Here is a 20,290-nt window from a genome sequence, read left to right as displayed (position 1 = left end):
CGGATACTTCTCTCTTTTTTTATTCTTTTTAATAACTCAAAAGATTCATAAATCATAGCTACTAATATAATAAGATAAACAATTAACTAATTTAATTGATTTAATTACAACCCCATATAATAAAATTGATTTTATGGCAAAAACAATATCTCAAAAAACAATTATTTAGCACTTTTGATAATTGGTAGCACTAGGGCTGGGACTGGGTTGGGTCGGTCGATTACCAGCCTAAAAACCGACCCATCCGTCAAACCATTTTTGCTCAAATTTGAAAACCGTTGCCGACCCAACCTTTGTGGGTCGGTTGATGGTTGGCAACCGAATATTTGGTTCCGGAATGGGTCGGTTGATGGTTTATACCCGCCACCTAGTTCATTTAAAAAAAATCAAATTTTGGAGTAAAAATATCCAAATTTTGCGTAATGCCACGGTGCGATCATCATTTATCAGTTCAAAATAATTAATAACAATTTAACGAAAAAATATAATTAAGAAATTCAAAGTAATTTCAAACATGCACAAGAGATTTAGTGAAGTTTTGTGGGCTTTTTGTTTAAGCTTGGACATAAAGAAATTGGTTGAAGATTTAGATCAATTTTTTTTCCTTTGTTGATTGTTTTAAAATTTAGAAGACTAATTATTTTGATAATTTCAATAACCACTTAAGAAAACACGACCTTTATTTTATATTTTTAATAAAAATTAATAGTATAGTTGGATAACCGATAATTATCGGTCAACCAACTTTTGATAATATTAGAAACCACCAACCGACCCATTATAGATGGGTTGGTTGAAATTTTCGACCCGATCCAATGGGTCGGTTAAAAATTGATTATCCGCCTAAAAATATGGTCGGTAATGGGTCGGTTGGTGGATAAAAACCAACCCAGTCCCAGCCCTAGGTAGCACCGCCACAAAGAATCCAGCCCCAAAGGCTAAAATTGCTTTGACCATAACAAAATCTGTTATCCCTCCGTTTTTTTTAACAGAATCTCCGCAAAGATACTCACGGCGTTAGCACATGATATCATATATACTGAATTTTGCATTAAATCGATTTTTTTTTATTTTTTTTTTAATTCGGGCTATTTTTAAGCTAATAATCACTAAACAAAAGTTTGGAGCTGTACAAAAGTTGCAGTCACCAAGGGCTATAGATACAACGAATTCACATTGTGTACAAAATTGCCCTTACCCCTCAAAAGCATGATAAATTAATCGAAACAAAAAAGGATAATTTATGCAATTAAAATTATCGGAAAAGCATTTTAAGTTCTTCGAGCCTAGCCGATCGGACTTCTTCGTCGGTTAAGGCTCCGGCTATCATTCGTTGCTTTCGTGCTTGGACTTGTTGCATGCGCTCTTCTACCGTGTCCTATAACATATACACAATTACATCAATATAAAATCTCTCCCACATAAATATTCGTTAACGACAAAGGGCAAAATTGGTATAAGAAAAATTGGTTACAAATAAACCCGAAACCCAAAAACTCGAAAACCCGAAAATTAAAAATAAACGGAGGGATTATCAAATAAATTCGTGACACCTCAATTAATTAATTATTTATCAAAAAATATAAAGATTTTTTTATTGGGGGTAAATATAACCAAATGTGGGGGAACAAGATTATCAATCAATGTGCTGGAATATGAAAATGTACAAGCAATTCACATGTGCTATAAAAATGTGAGTTTAATAATCACATGCCAGAATTCCAGAAAATTCTTGACTGGTCAACGGTCACATATTGATTATTTATTTATTTCTTAAAAATAAAAATAAAATAATTGAAACTTGCCAAATCAGACTAGTACCAAGTCTAAGAAGGATTAAGAGTTAAGACCAATACTAGGGCTGACTTTTTAAACCCAAAGAACAAGTTATTTGCCTAGATCAAAAGTTGACTTTTTTCTTCTTTTTTTATGATAAGAGATCAAAAGTTGACTTGAAATAGTTATTTTAAGTAACATTTTTCAAAAAAAAAAAAAGAAAAAAAAAAGGTTTTTTTTTTAAAATAAGCCACATTTTCAAGAAACGTTGATTACCTTGACAATGAATCTTCTAACACGAACCGTTCGTTTTTGTCCGATCCGATGAATTCTCATAATTGCTTGCTCCTCCACCGCAGGGTTCCACCATGGATCCTACATCGAAAATATTTTCAGTATTTAAAAAAAGTTAAAAAAAAAAGATTAATTAAAGATTATCGGAAAAAAATTCTTATATTGTATTACCATTAGAAAAACATTAGAAGCTGCAGTCAAATTCAACCCCACACCACCTGTTTTAAGTGACATCAATAGTACCTAAGCCATGCAAAAATTAAATCAATAAAATGTAGTTTAATATCTATAATAGAGCAAATGGAAAATTATCATTATTATTTATTTTATTTTATTTTACCGTTTTCTCAGTTGTCTCGGCAAACTCATGCAAGACTTTCTCTCGATTTTTCTGCGACAATTTCCCGTCGAATCTCAAGAATCCAAATTTCTTCATCTTGAGTGGAATTTCAAGAAGATCCAAAAACGAAGTCCATTGGCTAAACACGATGCTCTTTTCGCCACCGCCCGATTCGCGTATTTTCTCCAAGCACTCCATAAGTTTCGTTACCTTTGAAGATTCTTTCCAGTTCTTTTTAACGTCGATTCTGAACCTGCTTTCGGTTGGACAAGTGATGAGTTCGGTTTTTCTGAGCACTTGTCTGCAGATAGGACATAGCCCGCCAGCTGGCGTATGCCAGCTGGACAGGAGGCACTCCCTGCACATCCTATGCGCGCATGGCGTCAGGACAGGATCATCTGCCGACTCGAGACAAATGGGGCACTCTGTGTTTTCGTTGTTGCGAATATTTTCGACTACTTCTTCAACGTAGGCTCGTGAAGGGCCTGTTTGGCTGGTTGTTTCTGATTCGAGGAATCTCTTTGTGAGTTTGCTCAAATCGGAATACCTTTCTGTATCTCCTCGACTGTCGACAAAAGTTCGAGACAGGGTATGAGGAAAAAAAAAAGGTTTATTTTTGTTTAACTGCTCATTAAATAGAATGATTAATATCTAGGGGTGGAAATGAGAAGGGTCGGATCGGAATTAGCAGTGTCAGAAATATTCCGATTTTTTCAAAAGTGAAAAATCAATACCAATTCCGTTAAAAAAACAAAAATCGGAAAAATCGGAATTTTGGAATGGAAAAGAAAAAACTCATTCTAAAATCGAAAGTTGTTGGAGTGTAATCAGCGGAATTCGGAATATTCCAAATTTTCAGTCACCAATAATATCAAATGCATAATAATATTGATCTTGTAAGTGTAATTTTCGGGGAAAAAAATCAATTTTTTTTGAATATTTTTTGGAAAATAAAATTGCATTGGGAATCGGAATCTCATGAGCATTCCAATCCCGATCCAAAGTTTCTGAAAAAATCGGAGTCCGGAATGGAAATTCCATTCCAATTTCCACCCGTAATAATATTGTTCTTTACCTCATAACAAGGAAAGGATGGTTGCAGCATTGCCTAAGTCGGAGTAGCAGTTCGAGAATATTTGCGTAGTTATGAAGAACTTTGCCTTGAGCAACGAATTGGTCGAATTGTACCTATATATAAATTCACGTCCATTAACAACACATGCTTTTGAATACATCGTCTCAAAAAAAAAGAACGAACTTTTTTAATAATAAACTTACTTTAGATCTCTTGAAAAGGGCATCATAAAAGTCGTGCTCGGCTTCCGACTGTTCACACTCGATGACTTGGATATCGGTCGGTGGGAGAACAAGTATTGCCCTACATTAAAAAATATGTTAGAGAAATCAACAAACTTTACGACAGTTCGAAAAACGATGCAAGAAAATGCGATTACCTTCCTTCTTTGTCCTTGGACTCTTTTGTTCTCCTCAGCATTAGAGGTCGAAGAATTGCCTTAACCAATTTCAGACCTCTCTGGTCGCCGTTTTCGTAAGGTCTCTGTATAAGCTTGTTCCACCTATTCGTATTTTTTTCAAGAAATAAATTAATAAATAAAATTCACCTTATTTAATATTATTGAATATTTATCCTACGTTAAAAATGTCGTACATACCATGCCCAGTTGCACCATGGTTCAACATGCAAGAAGCACAAAAGGCTATAGAGATCTTCCAAATTATTCTGCAGCAACAAATGCACGACGTAATATTAACAAAACTGTGAGTTTATTGCAATTAGTACCCCTATATTATATCAAATTGCTGAAAAACTACCGCATGTTACTTTATTGCCAATAAACCCCCTATGGTTTTATTTTTTTTAGCAATTAGTACCCTTGATTCGGTGCAATAAACCCACTCGGTGTAATTACCTGAAGAGGAGTGCCAGTGAGACACCATCTACAATACGAAGACAATGCGAATGCAGCTTGAGCGCCTTGTGTCTTTGATGATTTAATCGTGTGAGCTTCGTCGAGCACCACTCGATGCCATTCCACTCTGTTGAAAATGCTGTTCGTAGAATCCTGTAAAAAAATAGAATAAAAAGAATCGCTCGTCCAAATAAGCATAATAAACCCTACTAACAAGACACATGTTCGATTTAAACTTTTTCCTTACGGTTTTATACGCTGAAGTGAGCACACCGTATGTTGTTAAGACAACATCAGGTTCTGCTATCATACTAGGATCATTTGTTCTGTCCCCACCGTAATGAACAAAGACCGAAATACTATCTTTCTTCGAATGTGTTTCGAGTTCATCCTGGCAAAGACATAACATCAAGAATTTCAATGAGGAGTTTATAGCAAATAGTACCCATGTGTTATATCGAATTGCTAAAAAAATACTCCATGTTATTTTATTGGCAAAAACCCCCCTGTGACTTAATTTTTTTTAGCAATTAGTACACCTGTTTAGGGATTGTGTACTAAAAAAATTGAATTGTAGGGGGGTTTTCTGCCGATAAAAGAACATGGGGAGATATTGAAACACGTTTTTCGTAGGGCCCGTTTCGAGGGTTTTACCTTCCATTGGCTAAGCAAAGCCATCGGACAAATAATGAGGGTCCCACCTTTCGGTTTACTTTCATTAGTCAACCGTCTGTTCTCGATATTGTCACTGCCATTGATGATAACTTGTTCATCAACGTCCTGTCCACCTCGGCCTCTATTTGCCAGTATCAAAGCAATAGTCATCACCGTTTTTCCAAGTCCCATTGCATCTGCCAAAATCTGCATATACCATCACCAAATTGCAGAAAAAAAAAATTAAAAATTCAATCTTTATACTCAAAACAATTAAAACTATTATCCACTAATTAATACTTACCCCTCCTCTTGCCATCTGTGTTGCAGTCGGGAACTGCGTCGTTGCTTCACCAGAAAAAACATTCACGTACATTGCCGGTGCATTCCTGTAAAGAATTAACAATCAGTTGTATTATAACCAAAACTGAAATAAAACATTTTTTTAATAATAAAAAAGGTTTTGAGTTCGTACTCGTCGCACACACGATAAGCTGCCCAGCATGGATGAAGGGTCTTCTCGGTTTCTTCTCCGTTTGCACCTCTCTCCAATTCGGTCATCCAGTAAAGAGCCTGTTTCTGGTATGGCCTTAATTCACACGTAAGTGTCTCGGGTGGCTCCATTTCCTACGATGTTCGAAAAAAATATAAACATTAACGACTTTTATTACAAGTGAGAGAATTTTAAGGTTCCGTTTATTAATTACACACCTCTAAATTGTAGACATCTACAGCACCGACAAGCTTATTCAACGATGATTCCGAAATAGCTTGCTCGTCTTTGTTCTGTTCTTGAATTTGGCAGCCCTTTCTTCTCTTCGCCGAAGCCAACACACATGCAATCTCCTCCGCATCGTCCTGATTATTTTTTGTTCGAAAATAAAAATATCAAGATTTTTTTTTTTTGGGGTTTTCATGCAATATGTCTAAGAAATTTAGTTTCATACACATACATCTAATTTCAGTGAGCGCTTTCGAGAATCGAGTTCTTCTGGCGTGAACTCCGCCTGTTGAAACGGCTTCACTTTGAGCAATTTAAACAGCGTCATGAGAGGATTTGCGGTGCTATCGATATTCGTTGCCTCAAGCTTCCATGATGATTTATTGTCTTTCGTGAAAACGGAGCTATGAATATAAAAACTGCAATCGCCGAATAATACGACAAGATGCGCAAATTTGTAAATCACCATTACACAAATAAAGCAATTGGAGCAGTGTATAAATAAAGTAATTTTCAAACACATTACCTCACATACAACATAACCTCTTGCATCAACTGAAGGTTAATCGGAGCAGCCACACAACGACCAAGAACTTTCACCTTCGACGAATTCACAAGCGGAATAAGACATTTCGCCCATTCCATTGGCAATCGGCCAATCTGAAAAAAAATACATCAAATTCAATTCATTAATATCCTAAATTCGTTCAAAAATAATGTTTTTAACATTTAAAATGAATCGAGATTCGGTTATGTTCTCGAAATACCTCTCCAAATCTTTTCGTCGAGAAACGGACAATACTGGAAGCAGCATTAACAGCTCTGGCACTAGCAAAATAAGTACTACTCTTAAAACTCTTTGCTTCGACACCCGGAAAATTAAAATGCACAATCTCATTATTCTCCAATTTTCTCCCTTTCGTAGTCGAGAGCCCCGTAATTACCGTTCTACCCACCAAAGACCATCCGGGCTCCTCTTCAAAATCCCCATCCTCAATCACCAAAGTACTTAGCATCATTCCATCGGCCTTTTCCCTTTTAGACTTCTCGATATTTCCTTCTTTTCGAAACCCTCTGTGTGGATCGACGGCCAATTTTACCGCACGAAGCGGCTTCACGCATACCAACTCTCGTACTTCTTCCTCGTCGTAATTGTCTCCTTTTCCGAACCCTCTATGTGCATCGACCGTCAATTTTCTTGCACTCGGTGGCTGAGCCGATATAACCTCCCTCACGTTAGCCTCTTTTTTCGGTTCTAACTTTTCGGGATGATTTAACTTAAGCCACTCTTCGTAACTCAGATCACTATTTTCCTCCAATTTTTTTTCGGGACGTAAAACTTTCTTTTCTTCTCCGAAAACCTCACCTCTCGAAAAATCAACGTCACATTCTTCTTTCACTTTCACAATCTCCATCGATCCAATCGTGGACTCTTCGACTACACTCAACGCATCAAAGGATTTCACTTTGGATTCCTCCACCCCTTCTCCAAACACTTCACACTCTTCTTTCACTTTCACAATCTCATTCTGAACAACACGATTTTCTCTCTCACCTACTAAAACTCCAGCAACCTCACCGTTTTCCACACTCATAGACTCTTCCACCACACTCAACAAATCGAACAATGTCCCCTCGGATTCCTCCATTTCTTCTTTAACAACATTCTTCAACATCCCCATTAAAACATTATTTTCTTCTCCAAAAACCTCACCTTTAACGAAATCGACATCGCATTCTTCCTTCACTTTCACAAAACAAAAATCCATATCGCAGTTTCTCAAAACACAATCTTCTCTCTCACCTACTAAAACCCCACCATTTTCTACACACTGAGACTCCTCCACTACACTCAACTCACTAAAAGACTCCCCATCAGATTCCTCCGCCCCTTTTTCGACGCTCCTCGATGAATTAATCTGGACGGCGGAGATTCTCGCCCCACCGGTGGAAGTGGTGGTCCTGTGAGCAGTCAAATGGCGCGTGAGCGAAAACGAGGTACGAGAATCGAGTTTCGGATCGATGGAATGCGGTAGGGTTTCGATGTTAGTCTCCATGGAATCTGATTCCATGGATTCTCTCTTTTATGCGAAACAATGAACGAGAAGGTATAAAAATTGATGGATCGAAAAATTAAGTAATCTAGGGTTTACAGGAAATTTTCTGGAATTGAAAGAGCTAGTTGTGGAAGGGGGGAGGTGTGGGGAGGGAGTATAAGAGGAGGGTAAAAAAATGAGTATTGGCGCCAAGCATTTCGAAGTATGTGAACTTTTTCGCGGTTTATTTATTTGTTCTGTTTTGGCGCGAAAGAGAGCTTTTCACTTTTCACCGCCGCCGTTAATTTGGCCGGTAAAATAGGGCGTCGTTCAGTCTACCCAATCATGGGCTTTTGAATTAATAAACAAAAATTAATAGTTTTCTTTTTTTGGAAAAATAAATAAAATTTCTAATGAAATCATATGTTGACAAAACAAAAATTAATAGTTCTAAATGAAAAAAATGTTGACAAATGAAACTACCCTACGAATTATTTATGCTTGAATATCAATACCTTATGGAATGAAATGTATTTCATAAACCCCTATTTTATTAAAAAAAAAAATCCGGAAATATTCGATAGCAATGTTATTGTTTTATGAGATATATTCGATACCGGTAGGTATTTTGTTGTTTTTTGAACTGGATGATTGATCACATGAGAATAACAACTAACTGTCTTACTGAGGTGGAGCTCGAAACACGCATGCTCAAGACTTGGGGATGAAGCTTACTTATGAGAGGATATGTTGGAACCACGGCTGCACTTTGACGAACGATCACGAAACTTGTGGATTGAGGCTTGGACTCCATTTGTTCTCTAATTTTATAGGTAACAAGTTGTTGCAATAAAAAACTACGATAATATGGAGATAGGCAAGGTGAGGCGCGGACTAGGTCGCTTTCTTAAGACGAATTTCACGACCCCTTCTCTAATGAGGTGCAAAAAGGTTCCGATCGTGTCGCCTATGGGATACAACAGCCCAGCCTATCTCTCCGCTGTAACTTCACCGAAATTGCACGTTCGAGTGAAGTAGAAGATTACACCCGACACACAACAAGAGCTCAAAGTAGTATAGATGAAAGGTGTTTCTTTTTCTCTTCACACTCACCCTTGTAAAACCACAAAGTCCCCTTTTTATAGTATAAAATATGACCACCATAAAACCTCTATTTAATATAGAATTAAAGGAAAATATTGAGGTTTTATGAGACAAAATAATGCATTTGGAAGTTTCAAAATTTTGCTCTAAATGACCTCATAAATTGGTCAAATAAAATATTTAATAAAATATTATTTTTATTAAAAAAACCCAACAATCCCCCACTATTTTAATAAAAATAAGAATAAGAATAATACTTGAGCTCTTGCGGAATATTATGCATAATGAAAGTGGACAATGCCTTCAAACCTTCACTTAGTACAATATGTTTCACGTACTAGAATCAAAGTGGACTTAGCCTTCAAACAGTGACCCTTGGGGCACGTAGAATCATATTGCACACATAATACTCAAAGTGTCCCAATCGAAGCTTCTAAAGCCAGCACATTAACGGCCATGTGCTTTACCCCATTTCTCGTGAGAGCTCTAGAGAACAACCTATAATTCTCATAGGAAGCGGCCCCACTTCCACACTCACAAGGTGAATTCTATCAAGGATGTTTACGTAACTCCAACACCCCACTCATTCGGGCTATAGAACTCATTAAGAGATCAAAGTCTCAACCTCACAATTCGTTACGAGCTTTATTAGTGCACACGCACCATAGGGATGGATAATAAAAGTGTGCACTTTTATCACTATCAAGTTGCTTTCAGATTCGTTTTTCTTCGCCTAGTTCGTAGGATCTCTAGCCCCTAGGCGGTAGTATCCTCATCAACAACTTTACAAAATATATTAGGCTTTAATCCAATCCCCCTCGATGCATTTCAGATTATTTCTGAAATAATGTGAAATATAATTTCACAAATTTAGTAGTGCTTATCCGACATTTAGTCTCGAAAACTCAATGGTTTATTAACCATTCTCAAATAATTTTACATGTAATATCTCATAGATTTTCACGTGAATATTCACATAGATTCACAGTACTGTATTTTCTTTTAATGGTTCCGGATTCCATTAAAAGATTCTCGCAATATGCCAACTGCATTTTTCAATCACATCTATCAATGCACAAATCATTGATTTTTCGCAATCTCATTAATCAAAGAACCAAGCATTTGATTTATCACACATTAGAATTTTATATATCACATTCGCTATCAACCGGCCTCTTCACAGGCTAATGTCAAAACAATCAATCAAAATTGATATGAATTTTGACTTATAAATTTTCGATATAGCTCATTCACACAAGAAAACATGTAATCAAGTAGGAATATAATTCCTCTTATTTAAATTTTCAATAACCAACAATATTGAAAACTTTCAAAAATGTTTTACTTCACATATCACAAATCACAAATTTACAATCATAAAATGAGCAATTAAATACAGATCACATCAAAATCAATTATAACATGCTCAATTAGATAGGTACTAGAACCCCCACTAATTCTCAATATTAAAAGCTTGTATATCTCTTCCTAATGATCATGAATTAAAATCAAGATAGAATATATCAACTACGATCATGCTCATTTTCATAATTAAAGAAAACTACAACACCCCCACTATTTCTTCATTTTATATATTTCATGAATAATTAATCGAAGTTATTCGCTATATCATAAGCATTAAAGAATCAAAATTCATTATGAAAATAGTGTCACTCAAGAACCATAAATGATTCTACCATGATAATGAAATTTCGGTATGCATTCAATTACTCAATCTTCTTTCAAATAATATATTTTAAAAAATTTGGATTTATAACTTACTGAATATGCAAATGGGAATTGCTAATCGGCACTACCCAACGTTAACTAAATAATAAATGTCATATAAATGCTCCAAATTCTTAATACCATGAAAACGTTTTATTCTAACGCTTTAGCTTTTAATTCTCTACTAAATGAATTTGAATGATCAAATATATATATTCTACTAGTCATGTAAGTCATCTCGAGTACAAGACACCCGCATAAAATAATAAAAAATAATCCACTTAGGTATACCACCCAACATGTTCAGCAATATAATATTTGCTATTAATTTTTATTTTTAAATGTTCCATTCATCGTAGAAGTCTACGCCTAAATCATAACAGTCAATACAAATTTTCAGCAAATAGTATAATTTGAAATCATTTAAGTCATATAAACGACCGTATATTATATTGAAATTCAAATCAATATATCTGACATATTAGATAAGTTACGCATACGTTCATGAATATAAACAATATAATGCAATGCAATAAAATTGTTCATGACAACAATTAAATGAACATGCATTTTGATTCTTCTTTTTAACATACTCTTAGAAATGTTATTTTATATGCAATTATTCTTCAACAACTATCAAAAATTTATTATTGTATTGCAAGACATCATATTTAATTTGGAATCGAAGAACGTACCAGATTTAATGAATATCAATTAGAAATTCTTTCGATACCTCAAAAACGCGCACAATTTGGCAGCTGCAGCAGTGCTCGGTATTTGGCTCATATCTCTCTCGTTCGACGTCCGATTTCAGTGATTCAAGATGTTTTGAACAGCCAACAAAAATGCCTACAACTTTCGTGTTTTACACATTCTCAGAATATGGTTATATCAGGTCCGAAATTTAACTCAAAGTCTGCCCTCGTGAATTGTACGAAAATTCACCTATACAAAAAATAAGATCGTTAATTTTTTTTTTCGTCAAATCAAAATACAATAAAATATAATTTATCATCTCCCTTTTTATCATCAAGAGCCTGTTTTGGATCATCGTCAAAACTCATCTTCATGGGATCAAAAATTCGTCTTAAATTGTTGGAACCACGGCTGCAATTTGACGATTGATCACGAAACTTTGTAGATGAGGCTTGGACTCCATTTGTTCTCTAATTTTATAGGTAACAAGTTGTTGCAATAAAAAACTACGATAATATGGAGATAGGCAAGGTGAGGCGCGGACTAGGTCGCTTTCTTAAGACGAATTTCACGACCCCTTCTCTAATGAGGTGCAAAAAGGTTCCGATCGTGTCGCCTATGGGATACAACAGCCCAGCCTATCTCTCCGCTGTAACTTCACCGAAATTGCACGTTCGAGTGAAGTAGAAGCTTACACCCGACACACAAGAAGAGCTCAAAGTAGTATAGATGAAAGGTGTTTCTTTTTCTCTTCACACTCACCCTTGTAAAACCACAAAGTCCCCTTTTTATAGTATAAAATATGACCACCATAAAACCTCTATTTAATATAGAATTAAAGGAAAATATTGAGGTTTTATGAGACAAAATAATGCATTTGGAAGTTTCAAAATTTTGCTCTAAATGACCTCATAAATTGGTCAAATAAAATATTTAATAAAATATTATTTTTATTAAAAAAACCCAACAGGATATAAAAGGAGGAATATAGCTAGGGTTATGAGAGAGAAAAAACGTTGTATTTAGAGAGAAAGAGAGAGGAAAGAAATCAAAGACAGGGAAGAAGGAAAAACAGTATAGATTGATGAAGAAAATCTCTATAGATTGATCTTGTTGATTGTTTTGTAAACTGATTGAATAAAAATCTCGTTCATGCAAAATTAGGGTTTTCTTGTTTGATCTGATTATGTGCATGAATTGATCTCGGTTGTGGTTTGTTCTGATCGAATATTTGTGCTGAATTGAGCTTGATTCTCAACATATATGATATTTGATTAGTATTTAGTACAATAATTCGTTGGGGACAAGAGTTAATAGACTAACCAAATATCAAATAAAGTTCAATAATATTGCCTATCAAAACGGCATTAAAATAAGTCACCAACTAACTAGATTGAGCATAGCAAATTTCTCACTCTCTATATACGTAACAAAAACAATCTAGACTAACAAAAATAATTACATCTTACAACAGAAATTTTGAATCGATAAAATCCACGTCCGGTCACACTGCATAGTGCAATGACTTCGGACAAGAAGAAACCAAGTAAATTTACAACTTCAGAGCAAACTAATATATAAATAAAACTAACTGCAGGAATCAGTGCGAAAACCGAAATGAAAAATTCCATTCGATATTGGAGAGTTGTTTTTTAGAAAATTGATATTCATTGTAGTATTATCTAGTCTTCTTTCAGTTCGCTGTCGAAGTACAGATTCTTAATAAAAGTTCAGCAATTATAAAATATGACATGTCTTTATAAATGATGATATATTTTCACCAAATCAACCACATTTGTTCCTTTGGTGATTAATACACTTCCAGTTATACGATGCACCGTTAGAAAAAAGTGAAGTACAAAGCGGTCGTACCTAGGAATTCGTAAAGCACATAGTTTGTGCTTGAAGGAAATAAGAATCTTTGTATTTTCTTCCGCTTCCGATATGAATCCCGTTTTTTATCCAATCCTCACGGTGTATCCATGCATCGCGTGTAAAATCAAGGATGCCAAGTACCTGCATCAAGATTTCATCGATTATTGAATTCTATTTCCATAACCTTATAATAAAATTATGATCTTTTTTTGGACTTTGGCAGGAAAAATACTTACTGCTCCACCTTTCCATGTTACAGAGGCTGGATTTGTTCTAGATTGCAAAACCTGTAATTAGTGGAAAAAACAACTTATTAAAGTATATATATTACTGCCAGTCGAAAACAAAGGGAAGTGCGAACGTAGAACAATAACCAGAGACGAGGAAATATTGAAAAAAGAAGTGAAAAAAAAAATCAATCAGGGAGCCGAGGCAGTAATGAATATGTTACGTATGAACAAAATGATAAAGAAATGATCGGAAAAACCAGCTGGTTCGGGATAACGAGCTAAGAAAATATAGCTTTAAGTATAAAATTGTGATTAAAGATAGAAATATTCCAGTTTAAGTTAGCAAGATCCAGTTATTTCGCTAAACTGGTTTTATGTACAAAATATAAAAAATTCAAATAGTCAAAAATTATATACTGGCCGAAAGAATCTGACCTCCACAGTATCAATGGCTTCATGAGACGGAATGGCATGCAATACCCTGCGAGAGAAAACGTTGGGAAAACAAAGACATTACCACGTAATTCACATAATTTAAATAATAATTAATGCTGCTTAAAATAAACACTTTGCTTTGATTTTTTATGCATATTCATTAGATAGAAGCCTAGATTGTAACCTCTCCTCTATGGCAGAAATAAGACCCTCGGTTAAAGCCGTTCCACCTATCTGAAGCATTGAGTCATGTAAACCTCGATTTGAAGATAACTCAATTATAATTATGAAAAGCTTGAATGGAGACTAGAACTCACCAGTTGCATGCTACAGAACAATTTTCTCTGCAGGTCAATGCGCCCTGACAAAAAAAAAATAATTCAAAAATGTGAAGTGGAAACAATCAAATGTATAACCGGAAATGAAAAAACTGATTCCAATGCTGATACAAAAATTTCCGCAAAAAATGGGAATTGGAATGAAAAAACTTGTTCCAAAAAATTGGTCGATTTAAAAAATTCCCTTTCTTTATCCACCTAAAATACAATACATAATAATTTAGATATTATAAACATATTTGAAATTATTTTTGAAAATTAAAGTTGGATAGGAAATCGGAATCTAATATATAATTTCAACCCCAAATCCTAGCCGAAAGGAATATAAAATATACCTGCGGAAAGAATACTTTTTGCAATAGCATCAGCAAGACCAATAGTATCCTGTTTTTTCGGTTTTGACTGAAATATAGGGTAGTTTTCCCACATAGGATAAAATCCACTAGCACCACCAGCCAAGTAACCATCTGACATGTCGGGTCTTCTAGGGAAGTCCCAAGTTTCTTCCAGCATATCCTCACTATCACTAAACCTGAAAATAACGAACCCTTTTATCTTTGTATGTTTATTTTTGTTAAAATTATTTACCCAAAACAATAAAACTGAACCTGCAAAACTGAAAAAAACCTTATAACTCACCAACTCCGTGGTGGTGGAGGGTAAACATCTGGAACCAAAAGCATTGGATAGAATAAACCCATAGGAGGAACCTGTTTCCAAGTTAAGGAATCATCAAAATTTAATGATTTATGTTCTCGTTAGGAATAAAAGATAAAGATATTTTGAATTTCAAATTCCTTGTTTTCGCAATTATCAGTTAAGATCCACATACATTGAGAGCGGTAAGTCTTGTCTTGTGGGAACCAGGTGGTGCACCTTCTTCATATGAGTGAACTATGGCGACGGCTTCAACTTCTCCTTCCTGAACATACAATACAAGATAAAACATATTTTTTCCGTAAATGAATATAAAGAATTTCTGTGAAATAAATATTTCCAAAATTCGCCACAAAATAAACAATCCGTCTTCAAATATATACTGTATTCCAAAAAATTATGAGTATTTCAATATTATAATAAATCCTACATATACAGTAAATAGTTTTCCAAAAATAAATAATTAAGAATTTTTAAAATATGCGCAAAATAATAATATTTTTGAAATTCTGCGAAAACATATTCTAGTGAACTCACTCTGATATGGCAGTGAGACTCTTTAAGTCTATTCAGCATCAATAAGTCAATGGGTTTCGTCAGACCATCAGTTCGAATTGGTGGCCATGTTTGGTGATGTCTCTGAGTCCAAAGCAGACATCTTGAAATATCCTGGAACAGTATTCAAATTTCTTACGGACAAAGAATTCCACTGTAATGTAATTTACCAGAGACTATAAGGCTACAAATGTAATTCAAGCTAACTGGGAGGGTAAAACCAAGAACTGACAGGTCAAATTAGTCAGCTAAAATGTACCGCAATCACATGTAATTCTTCATCCAAATATCAAATTACAAAGAACTCCGCAATTGGTGAATGAAAACCAAGAAAAGCACCAGAGAAAACCAGAAAAGTGGTCTTTACTTGGAGTTAAAAAGCATGCACAGCCATGAAACAACAAGATTTAATCATGCATGAGAATGCTGAAATACGTATATTTAGCTATTTCGATTAACAATGCTCTTTCGGAATAAAAGGAATAACTGAAAATCTGCAGCCTAATACTCACCTCTCCACCGTATCGTAGAGTAATCTGAGTAGTAGGTAGAGTCACTCCATCCTAAATCATCAAGAGTATGTAATCAGGATAAAGTACAGAGTATCTGTTGTAATTACAACAAAAGATAACCAGTATAAAGTGCAGAGTACTTAAATTTCTAGAAAGAATTTCCTTCTGCATTGGAAGAGACAAGCAAGCAAAACATATATATAAGCAACCATGTCCTAATTATAATCAACGATATATATAAACTAGCAATGTAAAATATCTAACGATGTAAATAAGAACACACCTCGATGCACATAACTGACGTCGATTGAGCACCGATATTCACAACACATGCAGTAGATAAGCCATTTCCAAAAACTGCAGCAAGCCCTTCCTACATTATGTGTCGAAAAGAAGAGCGAGACAAAAGAAAGGTAGAATGTAACTACAAAAGAAAAATAATTAAAAAAGTGTGATAACACAAGTAAATAAGCATAAATTAGCTTCTGATAAGTAAAGTGGTCCGTATGAGCAAATATATCAAGAGTTTTAGCTAAGAGTTCAAAACGCTATGAGAGTCTTGAAGGAAAGTACTACCTGGTGGATTACTGCTGTGGTGAAACACAAATCTCGAAGTACGATCGATAAAAGTTCTTTTATTTCTGCATACCAAACACGAAATGCAGCAAATGTCTCAAGCTCATATCATTTATCCAGAGACTTGGTCAGTATGACATTAAAATCTCAATCAAGAATGAAAAGGTCCAAATTTTGAAATTATATCAAGCATTCGAAGTCGCCATGCAGCTCATTAGATACATGAACATTAGCATTGGTTCAACGTGTGTAATGGAACGTGTCATCCCATGAACATAGAATAGATATAGCGTGACATTTACGGTGACCTTTTTGGTTCTGATTTCTGTTAAATATATCTTTAATGTTAGGGAGGCAAATGACAATGCATGAAGCAATGTGAGAAAGGTTTGACTTCTTCAAGTAAAAGTAGATGTACCTACCATGGAACAATTCATAATGATTACATAAGGAATTTAGAAAATAAGCCAAACGAGATCTTTTAGTTTATTCCCATCTACGAAATTACGAGAGTTTCCTGCTCCATATGGGTTCTTTCTACTCTAACTTCAACATATCCATTTAGATTTCATATATGTATGGGTGTTTACAAAGTATAGTTATATTCTAATCATTTGAAAATGTATTTAGGAAACTTCGTGTGTTTACTGCACTATATTGAACTATTTGTTGAAGATCAGTGGCAAAATCTCGTATAGGTTCGATTTACAACGAGTTTTTTCTTCGTGTAACTTATCTAATTTGAATCACATAAAGCAAGGAAACTCTTGATGAACATTTTGCAATAAAATCGTCCATATCCTCTGGCATTTAGGATCTGATAGTAATAGAATATTAAGAATTTCAGGTTAAACTAAGACATAAGCAGCAATCTTTTGAGCTCAATCAAAGAGAGCAATTTGTGCAAAAATAAGCCATAACTATAGGAGGAGGTCAAGTATATGCTCATAGATAGACGGTGTATAGTCTTAAGCCCATGGCAGTTTTTGTTTTGCAATTCACTAAGAATAAAAGTAACAAAGATTGAGCGGATTTGCCATTGATCAGCAAGGTGGAATAAAAAAGTGAGAGCAATATATCACAATTACCACGATTATCGAAAGTCTCAGGAACAACAAGAACAGCAGAATATGTATGTCTTTGATTACGGGGAATGCGCAGTATTTCAGTCAAAACCCAATCCCAGATAGCATGCATATCTTCAATTACCTGAGGAATAAAAATAAAATTAAAAAAATGGCATTTTGTGATGCTCGGAGCTTGTTCTCAATCATGAGCAACTACAAATCAATATTCTTCAAAAGATTAAAATAAAATTACAGATGTTCTTTAGCGTGGATTGGGAACAAAATTCAACAAATGCATAAATGAGCTGAAAATTGCTAAAATGGAAAGGCAAATGTGAGAAAGCCTGATATTCTAACAGGCCCTAATGAACACATCAACAATTCCATAAAGAAACGAGATCTTTCATAGTGCCCAAAAAAGAGTTCACATAGTAGCATATGATGATCTTAGTACCTGTTGCATAGGATAATGCAGAGAAATATTGAAGTGGCCTCTGCGAATAGGTCGGCGCAAGCAATATGGTTCAGCTGGAGATATTCTGAGAGCTTCCTCACCAAAAATATGCTCCCTGTATTTAGGTTCGGTCAAATTGGTTTCCTCATTGGCATTACCTTCCTTTTCGATTGAAAATTCTCCAGATTTCAGTGAATTTCCTGTAACAATGCTGTTAATGTGCTGATTCTTTTTAAGAGAATTTGTCAGCAACTCCAGGTTATTGAGATACGGTAAAAAAAAAAACCATTAAATTGCACCGTTTGTTATTGCAGAACAACACAAAGCGAGATCAAATTAGTGTCAAACATGGAGCCAATAGACTAGTGCATAACCTCCATAAGGAAACAATCATACGAATTGGCCACTGACTTGGAAATTATCTACACTACCCCAATAATTAAGAGTATCAAACAATGAAAGAGGCTTAACCATAGATATAAGGCTCTAATTTTCTTCACCAAAAAGGATAATTTAAAAAAAAAAATAGGAAGTGAAGCACACTAAAATCGAACTATTAGATTATAATTATCATACAGGACATTATACGGCAATATGAAAGTGAAGCAACCTAAAATCATATATATACCTTCTTCAGAAGATGAAGATGTGCTTTTCTCAAACACATTAGTCCATGGAATAACTGTCTCTTTTTTGTTGTTACTTTGAGGAGGAAACGCATCCACACGGCCCATCTGCAAAAAAACCAAACCCCCAACTATTGCAACAATCAAGCAATTGAAACAAAAACCTTTGAAGTGAAGTATTTCCCATTCTTTATATTCCTCTCCACTCACGACACAAAACATTACCTTTTGTGGGTATTGATTGTTCGTTGCCTCTTCATCTAAAAACCGAATTTTCAACAATGACGCAATCTGATAATTCAAGAATACGCAAAGAAATCAGGAAATCAGCTCTATATTCAATCAATTTCGAATCAACATTTATAAGTTTCTTAACTAACAATGTCATAAGCCCTTTCACGCTCCATGTGCTGCGCTGTCGTAACCTGAGAATTAAGCAACTGCACGAAGAAATGAAAACGAACTAATCAGAAAATGAATTAAATATATAATAATAACCCAAAACTTCAAAAGTTGAAAATTGTGGGAAAATTGAGAGAATACGCAGAAAACCTGGTCCTGAACATTCTTCTTCGGCACTTGAGAAGTGCGTCTCGCAATGCAATGGGGAACACTAACCGGAGCATCATGCTGAGCTAGTCCAATTCTTATATTCGCCGAACCTAAATTACACCCACAAAAATCGAAACAAAGCAAAATTTAAGCAAACCTAGAAATTGTGCGATAATTCAATTGAAGATGTGAAAACAATAAAATTGATTTGGGGGTGTATTAGCAAAAAACCTGGGTTGATGACGACGAGGTTGGATCCGCGCTCGGCGAGGAGCTGAGAGGGGACGACTGTTTTGAGATAATCCTGTGTGGAATCAAAGTAAAACAGAAATAATGAATCGAGAATTTATTTAATTGCATAATATTTTAAGTGTGTGCGATTGTGTGTGATTTTCGCGCTCACCATGGGAGAGGTTTTTGGAGCTCTGAAGTTGCAGTGGTCTGCAGTCTGCAACACGCGCTTTTGTTGCTACGAATAAATTGAAGTCGTGTTTTGTTGTTGGATTATATACGTTGTGACGACTCTTGTTTGATTTATTTTTTAAATTCTTTAAAGTTACATATTTATTTATTGAGTTAATTGCATTTACTACCCCTGTGAAAATCGCAACTGCGCGATTCCCCCCTGTCATAAAAAAATTAGCAAATACCCCCCTATGTTTATTAGTCAAAGGCAAAACCCCCTGAGGGCAGATCGTGAGACTCACTCGCTCCCTGTGCGAGTTTTTCTTTTCTTTTGCCTATGAAATGACAAAAATACCCACGGATTTTGCAATAAAAACACTCCTGTCCTTGAATAGATAGTTTTTAAAGTTAAGGGACAAAATTGATTTTTTTAAAAAAGATTGCAGAAACTTAAGGGGGTTGAATTGCAATTTTTTAGAACTTAATTAAAATCCAATCAAAAAAGATAAATATTAAAAAAAAAAAAAAAAAAAAAAGTGTTAGGTGGGTAAAGCAACGAAGATCATCATCTTCATAGTCACAGTTGTTGTTGTCACAGGTGTTTAGGTTGCTCAGGGTCATTCCGGGTGAGCAGATTGAAGCCGCCGGTGAAGAGGGAGTTGGAGACGAACTGCTCCTCCACTTTTTGGGCGGCGTCGGGGTTGTTGGTGGCAGTGGCGAATCTAGGA

At 35.1% G+C, this 20,290-nt stretch overlaps 3 protein-coding genes across 3 annotated transcripts in view; 1 reads left to right on the top strand and 2 right to left on the bottom strand.

Moving 5' to 3' along the window:
• Positions 1–20,290, top strand: part of SYP111 (syntaxin of plants 111) — a 75,140-nt gene that overhangs the window by 13,165 nt on the left and 41,685 nt on the right. The gene's annotated exons all lie outside the window — the stretch shown is intronic.
• LOC105962879 (Helicase protein with RING/U-box domain-containing protein) lies at positions 1,111–8,112 on the bottom strand. Its single transcript, XM_012987213.2, has 17 exons — positions 6,484–8,112; positions 6,243–6,376; positions 5,949–6,135; positions 5,707–5,853; positions 5,471–5,622; positions 5,300–5,384; positions 4,996–5,202; positions 4,589–4,732; positions 4,342–4,494; positions 4,084–4,151; positions 3,865–3,987; positions 3,689–3,788; positions 3,486–3,598; positions 2,411–2,975; positions 2,242–2,313; positions 2,053–2,151; positions 1,111–1,378 (listed from the first exon to the last, which is right to left on the bottom strand). Exons 1-17 carry the CDS (start codon positions 7,786–7,788, stop codon positions 1,256–1,258), a joined length of 3,777 nt encoding a protein of 1,258 aa, XP_012842667.2. The 5' UTR covers positions 7,789–8,112; the 3' UTR covers positions 1,111–1,255.
• Positions 13,018–19,693, bottom strand: ARP9 (actin-related protein 9). Its single transcript, XM_012987214.2, has 20 exons — positions 19,561–19,693; positions 19,389–19,461; positions 19,158–19,267; positions 18,986–19,045; positions 18,831–18,896; positions 18,608–18,713; positions 17,980–18,179; positions 17,547–17,667; positions 16,459–16,523; positions 16,166–16,255; positions 15,883–15,933; positions 15,353–15,484; positions 14,991–15,080; positions 14,798–14,868; positions 14,494–14,690; positions 14,138–14,181; positions 14,005–14,054; positions 13,821–13,866; positions 13,392–13,442; positions 13,018–13,296 (listed from the first exon to the last, which is right to left on the bottom strand). Exons 1-20 carry the CDS (start codon positions 19,561–19,563, stop codon positions 13,153–13,155), a joined length of 1,770 nt encoding a protein of 589 aa, XP_012842668.1. The 5' UTR covers positions 19,564–19,693; the 3' UTR covers positions 13,018–13,152.

This window comes from Erythranthe guttata, chromosome 7, assembly GCF_056151865.1.
Source record: "Erythranthe guttata isolate IM_541 chromosome 7, IM_541, whole genome shotgun sequence".
Lineage (NCBI taxonomy): Eukaryota > Viridiplantae > Streptophyta > Magnoliopsida > Lamiales > Phrymaceae > Erythranthe > Erythranthe guttata.
The sequence above is the reverse complement of the archived record's forward strand: the minus strand, read 5'-3'. Positions and strand labels throughout refer to the sequence as shown.